Here is a 9,608-nt window from a genome sequence, read left to right as displayed (position 1 = left end):
GGGGGGTGTGCGGTGTGGGCGGAACCTTAGGCTGGCGCCTTGGGGCTGGAGGGTGGGGACTGAGTGGGTGGATACAAGAACCCAGCAGCGGGCTGCAGGGGCATCGCGACCCCAGACTCCGCATGTGCCACAGGCCTGGGCTCCCTGGGTCCCGGACCTCTTCCCTCCCTCGAGCCCTCATCCCCAGGGCCCCTGGCATTTCAGGAGGCCCAGCTAGGGCAGGGGACTCGGGCTGGTGATGTTGTCTGGGGGCGCTGGGGGCTCCGGGGTGGGTGTGCACCAGGTGGGGAGGATGGGAAGGACCGGCCCGGTGGCTGGCGGCGCTCGCCCTAGCGCTGGGGAAGAGGCGCTGAGAACCCAGCGGGACGGGCCGGGAAGGCACGAGCGGCCTGATGCACCAAGCTCGCTCCAGCCACTTCCCAGTGAGCAGCCCAGCGCGGTGTGGTGCGGGGCTGCGAGGTGCCTTGCGGTGCGGTTCAGGATGGAAGCGGAGGCGGGCGTGCGGCCAAGCAGGGAGCAGCCTGCAAGAGTCCCGGGATTGGAGAACGCCGGGGCTGGCGCCACAGCGCGTTGCCAGGGTCCTTTCGCGGGGCCTCTGCCACCCGCCCGGGGCCCGGGGCCTTGGCCCGCGTCGGAGGGCGGCGGGAGGCAAGCAGGCAGGCTGGCAGGTAGGCAAGCAGGCAGGCTGGCAGGCAGGCAAGCAGGCAGGCTGACAGACAGGCAAGCAGGCAGGCGCGTGTATGGGTGAAGCGCGGCACCCGCTTGGCTTGGGACGTGTGGAGCAGGCTCTTGGAGCGCCCAGCGGCAGCCACTGGCTTGTATGGCCATACCAGCCAAAAGGCGCCTGACCCCATATTATCTGGGAAGCTAAGCAGGCTCGGGCCTGGTTAGCACTTGGATGGGAGACAGCCTGGGAATACCGGGTGCTGTAGGCTTTTGCCTTTTAAGCCTTTGGCCTCCTTCATGTCTCCTTTGGAGCCCGTCGTCCATTCCCCACTCCCTGCCTGCGTCCCTGTCTTCCCAGGGAGCACCGCTCCTGGGGCCAAACACACCTCAGCCACTTCCCCCTCAGCCCCTCCTGGGCCAGCAAGGCGGCCGTGCCTTTCCGGCCCACACCGCCCCGCCACCCCCCACCCGTCCCCGCACACCCCAGGGCACTTCAAAGGGGACGCTCCCCACTCTCGAACCAGGACAAAACCCACTGCAGCCACGGGAAGCCAAAGCCCAGCTTTACACCTTTCCTTACACACCACCCAAACCCGCAAGCGCTCTGAGGGCGGAGGGGGGGGTGGGGGTGGTGCGGTGTGGGCGGAACCTTAGGCTGGCGCCTTGGGGCTGGAGGGTTGGGGCTGAGTGGGTGGATACAAGAACCCAGCAGCGGGCTGGAGGGGCATCGCGACCCCAGACTCCGCATGTGCCACAGGCCTGGGCTCCCTGGGTCCCGGACCTCTACCCTCCCTCGAGCCCTCATCCCCAGGGCCCCTGGCATTTCAGGAGGCCCAGCTAGGGCAGCGGACTCGGGCTGGTGATGTTGTCTGGGGGCGCTGGGGGCTCCGGGGTGGGTGTGCACCAGGTGGGGAGGATGGGAAGGACCGGCCCGGTGGCCGGCGGCGCTCGCCCTAGCGCTGGGGAAGAGGCGCTGAGAACCCAGCGAGGCGGGCCCGGAAGGCACGAGAGGCCTGATGCCCCAAGCTCGCTCCAGCCACTTCCCAGTGAGCAGCCCAGCGCGGTGTGGTGCGGGGCTGCGAGGTGCCTTGCGGTGCGGTTCAGGATGGAAGCGGAGGCGGGCGTGCGGCCAAGCAGGGAGCAGCCTGCAAGAGTCCCGGGATTGGAGAACGCCGGGGCTGGCGCCACAGCGCGTTGCCAGGGTCCTTTCGCGGGGCCTCTGCCACCCGCCCGGGGCCCGGGGCCTTGGCCCGCGTCGGAGGGCGGCGGGAGGCAAGGAGGCAGGCTGGCAGGTAGGCAAGCAGGCAGGCTGGCAGGCAGGCAAGCAGGCAGGCTGACAGACAGGCAAGCAAGCAGGCGCGTGTATGGGTGAAGCGCGGCACCCGCTTGGCTTGGGACGTGTGGAGCAGGCTCTTGGAGCGCCCAGCGGCAGCCGCTGGCTTGTATGGCCATACCAGCCAAAAGGCGCCTGACCCCATATTATCTGGGAAGCTAAGCAGGCTCGGGCCTGGTTAGCACTTGGATGGGAGACAGCCTGGGAATACCGGGTGCTGTAGGCTTTTGCCTTTTAAGCCTTTGGCCTCCTTCATGTCTCCTTTGGAGCCCGTCGTCCATTCCCCACTCCCTGCCTGCGTCCCTGTCTTCCCAGGGAGCACCGCTCCTGGGGCCAAACACACCTCAGCCACTTCCCCCTCAGCCCCTCCTGGGCCAGCAAGGCGGCCGTGCCTATCTGGCCCGTCCCGCCCCGCCACCCCCCACCCGTCCCCACACACCCCAGGCACTTCAAAGGGGACGCTCCCCACTCTCGAACCAGGACAAAACCCACTGCAGCCACGGGAAGCCAAAGCCCAGCTTTACACCTTTCCTTACACACCACCCAAACCCGCAAGCGCTCTGAGGGCGGAGGGGGGGGTGGTGCGGTGTGGGCGGAACCTTAGGCTGGCGCCTAGGGGCTGGAGGGTTGGGGCTGTGTGGGTGGATACAAGAACCCAGCAGCGGGCTGGAGGGGCAGCGCGACACCAGACTCCGCATGTGCCACAGCCTGGGCTCCGTGGGTCCTGGAACTCTTCCCTCCCTCGAGCCCTCATCCCCAGGGCCCCTTGCATTTCAGTAGGCCCAGCTAGGGCAGCGGACTCGGGCTGGTGATGTTGTCTGGGGGCGCTGGGGGCTCCAACATTCGGAACCCCTACCCAGACCCCAACCCCGCCCTCTCTTCCTCCTCCCTACACCTGTGGGTTGTGTGCAGGGAAATTGCAAAGCTGGGGAGTGGCGTCCAGCCAGAACAGAAACATTTGGCCTGATAAAGGAGCGGGTACCAGGGAGCATGCCCCATCTGACTAGCGGTGGGATGTGCCAGCCACGCCTGACAGGGCCGGAGCAGGCCAGGACACCTTGCTGGCCCGGGAGGGGCTGAGGGAGCAGTGGCTGGGGTGTTTTTCCCCAGGAGCCAAGATCCTTCAGGAGAGAGGGACACAAGAGGGGCGGCGGGCGCCAAAGGAGTGGTGACAGAGGCCACAGGTTTAAAAGGCAAAAGGCTACAGCACCCGGTATTCTCAGGCCGTCTCCCATGCAAGTGGGAACCAGTCCCGACCCTGCTTACCTTCCCAGAAAAGACGGGGTCGGGCGCGTTCTGGCCGGTAAGGCCAAACAGGAAAGTGGCTGCGGCTGGGCGCTTCAAGAGCCTGCTCCACGCGTCCCAAGCCAAGCGGGTGCCGCGCTTCACCCATGCACGCGCCTGCCTGCTTGCCTGCCTGCCAGGTTGCCTGCTTGCCTGCCACGGCCCTCCGCCGCGGGCCAAGGCCCCGGGCCCCGGGCGGGTGGCCGAGGCCGTGCAACCGGACCCTGGCAACGAGCTGTGGAGCAAGCCCCGGCGTTCTGCAATCCCGGGACTCTTGCAGGCTGCTCCAGGCTTGGCCGCACGCCCGCCTCCGCTTCCATCCTGAACCGCGCCGCAAGGCACCTGGCAGGCCCGCACCACACCACGCTGGGCTGCTCCCTGGGAAGTGGATGCAGAGAGCTTATAGCATCAGGCCGCTCGTGCCTTCCGGGCCCACCCGGCCGGGGCTCTCAGCGCCTCTTCCGCAGCCCTAGGGCGAGCGCAGCCAGCCACCAGGCCTTTCCCTCCCGTCTGCCCCACCTGGTGCAAACCCACCCCGGAGTCCCCACCGCCCCCAGACAACATCAGCAGCCCGAATCCGCTGCCCTAGCTGGGCCTCCTGAAATGCCAGGGGCCCTGGGGATGAGGGCTCGAGGGAGGGAAGAGGTCCAGGACCCAGGGAGCCCAGGCCTGTGGCGGATGCGGAGTCTGGGGTCGCGCTGACCCTCCAGCCCCCTCCTGGGTTCTTGTATCAGCCCACCCAGCCCCCACCCTCCAGCCCCCAGGCGCCAGTCGCCGGTTCCCCCCACACACCGCACCCCACCCACCCCCCACCTCCCTACCCCCCTCGGAGCGGGTGCGGGTTTGGGTGGTGTGTCAGGAAAGGTGCAAAGCTGGGCCGTGGCTTCCAGTCGCTGCAGTGGGATTTGGCCGGGTTCCGGGAGTGGAGAGCGTGCCCCTTGGAAGCGCCCTGGGGTGTGCGGGCACGGGAGGGCGAGGCGGGGCGTGGCCGGCCAGGCAGGGCCGCCTTGCTGGCCCGGGAGGGCCTGAGGGAGCAGTGGCTGGCGTGTGTTTGGCCCCAGCAGCGCAGCTCCCTGGGGAGACAGGGTCGCAGGCAGGGAGGGGGGAGGGGCGGCGGGCGCCAAAGGAGAGGTGATGGAGGCCACAGGCTTAAAAGGCAAAAGGCTCCAGCACCCGGTATTCCCAGGCCGTCTCCCATGCAAGTGGGAACCAGCCCCGACCCTGCTTCGCTTCCCAGAAAAGACGGGGTCGGGCGCGTTTCTGGCCGGTAAGGCCGAACAGGCCAGTGGCTGCGGCTGGGAGCTTCAAGAGCCTGCTCCACGCGTCCCAAGCCAAGCGGGTGCCGCGCTTCACCCATGCACGCGCCTGCCTGCTTGCCTGCCCGCTTGCCTGCCTGCCAGCTTGCCTGGTTGCCTGCCGCCGCCCTCCACCACGGGCCAAGGCCCCGGGCCCCGGGCGGGTGGCAGAGGCCGCGCAACCGGACCCTGGCAACGCGCTGTGGCGCAAGCCCCGGCGTTCTGCAATCCCGGGACTCTTGCAGGCTGCTCCAGGCTTGGCCGCACGCCCGCCTCCGCTTCCATCCTGAACCGCGCCGCAAGGCACCTCGCAGGCCCGCACCACACCACGCTGGGCTGCTCCCTGGGAAGTGGGGGCAGCGAGCTTGGAGCATCAGGCCGCTCGTGCCTTCAGGGCCCGCCCGGCAGGGGCTCTCAGCGCCTCTTCCGCAGCCCTAGGGCGAGCGCAGCCAGCCACCAGGCCGTTCCCTCCCGTCTGCCCCACCTGGTGCAAACCCACCCCGGAGTCCCCACCGCCCCCAGACAACATCAGCAGCCCGAATCCGCTGCCCTAGCTGGGCCTCCTGAAATGCCAGGGGCCCTGGGGATGAGGGCTCGAGGGAGGGAAGATATCCAGGACCCAGGGAGCCCAGGCCTGTGGCGGATGCGAGTCGGGTTTTGCCCTGCCCCTCTGGCCCGCTCCTGGGTTCTTGTATCCACCCACCCAGCCCCCACCCTCCAGCCCCCAGGCGCCAGCCTCCGGTTCCGCACACACCGCACCCCCACCTCGGAGGGGGTGAGGGTTTGGGTGGTGTGTCAGGAAAGGTGCAAAGCTGGGCCGTGGCTTCCAGTCGCTGCAGTGGGATTTGGCCGGGTTCCAGGAGTGGAGAGCATGCCCCTTCGAAGTGCCCTGGGGTTTGGGGGCACGGGGGGTGGGGGGCGAGTCGGGTCCGGGCCGGCCAGGCAGGGCCGCCTTGCTGGCCCGGGAGGGCCTGAGGGAGCAGTGGCTGGGTTGTGTTTGGCCCCAGTAGCGCAGCTTCCTGAGGAGACAGGTTAGCCGGCAGGGAGGGGGGAGGGGCGGCGGGCGCCAAAGGAGAGGTGATGCAGGGCGCCAACTCACAAAGCGACACCGGCTGAGCCACCCAGGTACCCCGAGGATGCTACTTTTCTGTTTGTTTGGAAAATGAGGATTTCGCCTGGTTTTTGTGTCTGGAGCATGTTAATGTGTCGTCCGCTAATTCTTTCCCTGTTTTCCCTCTGAAATACCTGCTGTAGGCCGTGGCCCAGAAGGAAGACATGCAAGACAGGATCACTACCCTTGAGAAGCGCTGCCTCAGGGCACAGCACAAAGCCTCCTCTCTGCACGACCTCAAAGATAACCTTGAAAACGAATCCCAAAGAAGGACTCTCTGCATCGACAGGTCATTGGTTTCGTTCAACATCATTCCACTTTTATTAATTACAAGTCAAGTTAAGGACCAAGTGTCAATGTCAAGGTTTTAGGATCTTAGAATCTTGTGTTGACCAGCGGGGTTACTTCAACGTCCAGGGTTTAATTCTTTCGAATTTTATGAAGCATGTTATGGGGCTCCCCTCCTTGATTCCTTCTTTGTCTTGTCTTACATGCACGTTACTCTGTTGCCTGTTAGCACTGTTTCCAAAGGAGCAGGGAGTGGCCGGGAATGTGTAGGCAGCTGGCCATTTTGGTTAGTACCTGAGATCGGGGGGAATGGCCGGGGCAGAAGCACAGTCTGGCGTGAGGATGTGAGACCCTGTGCTTTGGGAAGCCGCACGTCTCTTCCTTGGTTGTCTCAGGTCATCCGGCATTGAACAGGAAAACCACATCCAGCTTCTTGGAAACAGAGTGAGCTTTGTCTGGTGTGTTTGTCAAATGTGTCAGTCGACCCAAAATGATAATGAAAGTGGAATACTAGGAAGCCATTAAAACGACTTCGAGGAATGCTGTTTGAGAGCACGTAACATGTTCCAAATCATGAGTGTAAAGGGCAGATCGCAAAATACTATGTGTAAAGCATGTGATTTATTTTGGAGGGTTTTAAAGCATGATACGTGGTCTGTATATACACACAGAGCTATATGCACACAGAAGATGGAAGGAGTCTGTGGGAACAAATGTTAACCTTGCAAAAACCTCACCTTGTACATTATTTTTAAAGTGACTTTATAGGGGCACCTGGGTGGCGCAGTTGGTTAAGCGTCCGACTTCAGCCAGGTCATGATCTCGCGGTCCGTGAGTTCGAGCCCCGCGTCGGGCTCTGGGCTGATGGCTCAGAGCCTGGAGCCTGTTTCCGATTCTGTGTCTCCCTCTCTCTCTGACCCTCCCCGGTTCATGCTCTGTCTCTCTCTGTCCCAAAAATAAATAAACGTTGAAAAAACTTTTTAAATGACTTTAAATATTTTTAATGCGTATTTATTTTTGAGAGAGGGAGCCAGAGTGAGAGAGAGAGAGTGAGCGAGCATGAGCAGTGGAGGGCCAGGGAGGGGGGGAGAGGGAGACACAGAATCCAAAGCAGGCTCCAGGCTCTGAGCTGTTATCACAGAGCACGAGGCGGGGTTGACCCCATGAGCTATGAGATCATGACCTGAGCCGAAGGTGGACGCTTAACCGACTGAGCCACCTCGGCTTCCCTAAAAGTCTTTTAACAAAAAATCTCATGTGTAATTTTTCCACGTTGAAGTTTTCCACGTTTTTGGTCAAGAGGGAGAGTGTTTTTGTTGAATACTGGTACACTTCCAAAAAGAACTCAACTGGCATCAGGCATGCTCTCAGAAGCTCTGTGCTGGTTGATGTGCCCACCTCAGAATGTCCTATGTAGCGAGCCCTCGGACCGCAGTATAAATATGTTTACGAAGGGTTAGGACCTCACCCTTCTCTCCTTAACTGGTCAGGAAGAACGAGCAAGCTCCTCCAGAAGATGGGTTTTCTTTAATGTGTGGGAACTTTGTCTTTGGAAAGACTTCTTTGAAGATACTGAAGAAGAGCAAAGAGTTTGGCAAGACATGTTTTGCGTAGTGAAAGGAGGACCAAGGCCGTGCATGGGTGACTCCTTGCAGAAAGGAAAGGTTTACTCTGAAACACCTGCCAAACTGTTGGCTTCGGTCAGAACTAACAGTAGATCTCTGCATTCAGATTTTGTTTCACTTTAATAAAAATGGAAACGGAGAGAAGACTTGCTACACTTTGATGCTTTGCCTTCATTTCCTAGACTGTGGATCAAAACCGCCAGTTGCAAGAGCGCCTGGAGGTGGCGGAGCGGAAGCTGCAGCCGACCCCGAGGAAGGCCAAGTCGCTGCCCGAGGTGGAAGCCGAGCCGGCCCAGAGGGTGGCCACCCTCTGCAAGGTGGGGCCCCCGTTTCCTTCTGGGTCCCATGGTGGGAATGTCATTTTCATGGCGGTCCGTTCTTGTATCTCATTTCTCACCGGTAACGTCGGCGTGCCAAAGTCCGCGAACCAGCTGAGATCTGTTTTTGGTGCTACTTTGTCTGAGATTGGAATGCTTTTCAAACGGCAGGCATCATCCCCAGTTTTGTTCCCTCCGGTTTTGTCCGACGTGTGCTGTTTGCCGTTGGCTGCATCTAAGACTCACTGCTTTTCAGACTTAAGTCAGCGACTCAAAGCTCAAGATAGTAGCCTTGGGCAAGAGAAGGACAGGGGTGCCTGGCCGGCTCAGTCAGTGGAGCTTGGGACTCTTGATCTCAGGGTCATGAGTCTGAGCTCCCCGTTGGGTGTAGAGCTTACCGAAGGAAAAAAAAAAAGCAAAGAAAGCATAGAATTTTTCCGAGAAATGAGAAAATCCTATCCTCTTTTAAACACAATCGTGTTTATTTAAAAAATTCTTAAATGTTCATTTATTTGACACAGACAGAGAGGGCGAGCATGGGCACATACATGAGCAGGGGAGGGGCAGAAAGAAGGAGATAGAATGCCAAGTAGGCTCCATGCTATCGGCACAGAGCCTGACCCAGGGCTCGAACGCCCAAACCTTGAGTTCATGACCTGAGCTGAAGCCAAGAGTCAGAACCCGACTGACTGAGCCACCCAGACACCCCTTTAAGAAATAAATCTTTAAGGATTTCACTCGGGGGTTCCACAAATAGAGTCGAGGAACATGCCAGACACAGTCCCTGCCCTCCCAGTTCTCACAGCCCTCACCACCCACGGAGGAAGGCAGCAGTTGAAGAGGTAGTTTCCAGACATGATATAGTCGGTGCTGGGATCGAGTGATGCACACAGGACGAGGGAGCACATGACTGGGCAGCCAGTCAGTCCTTCCAGAACCGGGGCTGAGGGAACCTGTAGCAGGGCGCCTGTCGGTGCTTCTGTGTTACTGGTTCCAATGCAGTGAGGGTCCCAGTGGGAAGGGGGGTGGGTTCGTCACGGGATAATGGCCCTCAAGGCTGCCATCAAGTCAGGCAGGCAGCATTGGGCACAGCGTGTGTTGTGGGGCAGCCAGCTCTTCTGACCCCACTGTCGCCCACAGGCCGAACACAGGCGTGACAACATCGAGGAAAGGCTGCGCCAGATGGAGGCCCAGCTGGAGGAAAAGAACCAAGAACTGCAGCGGGTACGAGTCCGGGAGGAGCAGCCGTGCAGCTGGCAGTGGTTGAGGATGAGGCGCAGGCTGGGGGTGTGGGGGTAGGGAGTGGTCCCTTGTTTCCTACTTCTCCCCACTTGGACGCTAGGCCCCTTCTCGATCCCATCAGGGGTACAGTGCACTCTTGTGCGAGTTGGATTCTAGTGAACACTCCTAGCATACGGACAATGTTCTCTGGATGCAAGGGCCCCATAGGCAGTGCCGCCTAGGGGTGGAGGCACCCGCACAGCCCACCGTGCCCACCAGCTCATTAGCAGCTACTCACGGTTGACGCGGGACCTCGTGGGTGTCCCTTGGCCAAAGCGGAGGTACTGGCCTGGGGTAGGGCAGCCTAGAGGAGGGGTCTCCTTCCTTAGGACATGACACTGAGGTCCTGAAATCAGGTCACGGGCCTGACCTTGGTCCCCACATCCTGAATTTCTACTTGAGATGTAA

At 61.4% G+C, this 9,608-nt stretch overlaps 1 protein-coding gene across 3 annotated transcripts; it reads left to right on the top strand.

Moving 5' to 3' along the window:
- The first annotated feature begins 5,779 nt into the window (after nt 1-5,779).
- On the top strand, nt 5,780-8,490 carry LOC122478606. 3 transcript variants are annotated; one of them, XR_006296114.1, is made up of 4 exons: nt 5,953-5,978; nt 6,207-6,263; nt 6,373-6,421; nt 7,785-8,490. XR_006296114.1 is itself a non-coding variant. In XM_043572150.1 (3 exons), the coding sequence occupies exons 1-3, from the start codon at nt 5,854-5,856 to the stop codon at nt 8,406-8,408; spliced, it is 798 nt and encodes a 265-aa protein (XP_043428085.1). In that variant the 5' UTR covers nt 5,780-5,853; the 3' UTR covers nt 8,409-8,490. The 3 variants fall into 3 exon arrangements, 2 of the variants coding, with proteins under 2 accessions (XP_043428085.1, XP_043428086.1); XM_043572150.1 differs by lacking the exon at nt 6,207-6,263 and having other exon boundaries at nt 5,780-5,978; XM_043572151.1 differs by lacking the exon at nt 5,953-5,978 and having other exon boundaries at nt 5,992-6,263.
- Nucleotides 8,491-9,608: the final 1,118 nt, after the last annotated feature.

The sequence above is a fragment of the Prionailurus bengalensis genome, unplaced genomic scaffold (assembly GCF_016509475.1).
Source record: "Prionailurus bengalensis isolate Pbe53 unplaced genomic scaffold, Fcat_Pben_1.1_paternal_pri Un_scaffold_107, whole genome shotgun sequence".
NCBI classification, from domain to species: domain Eukaryota; kingdom Metazoa; phylum Chordata; class Mammalia; order Carnivora; family Felidae; genus Prionailurus; species Prionailurus bengalensis.
Note: the sequence above shows the minus strand (reverse complement) of the source record. Positions and strands in the feature narration are given on the sequence as shown.

Excerpts from the sequence above, each read along its gene's own strand:
- LOC122478606 (XM_043572150.1), top strand. The coding sequence starts at position 5,854 with ATGCAAGACAGGATCACTACCCTTGAGAAGCGCTGCCTCAGGGCACAG. Across the intron at positions 5,979-6,372 it reads AGGACTCTCTGCATCGACAG|GTCATCCGGCATTGAACAGG; the intron begins GTCATTGGTTTC and ends TGGTTGTCTCAG. Across the intron at positions 6,422-7,784 it reads TCCAGCTTCTTGGAAACAGA|ACTGTGGATCAAAACCGCCA; the intron begins GTGAGCTTTGTC and ends TTCATTTCCTAG.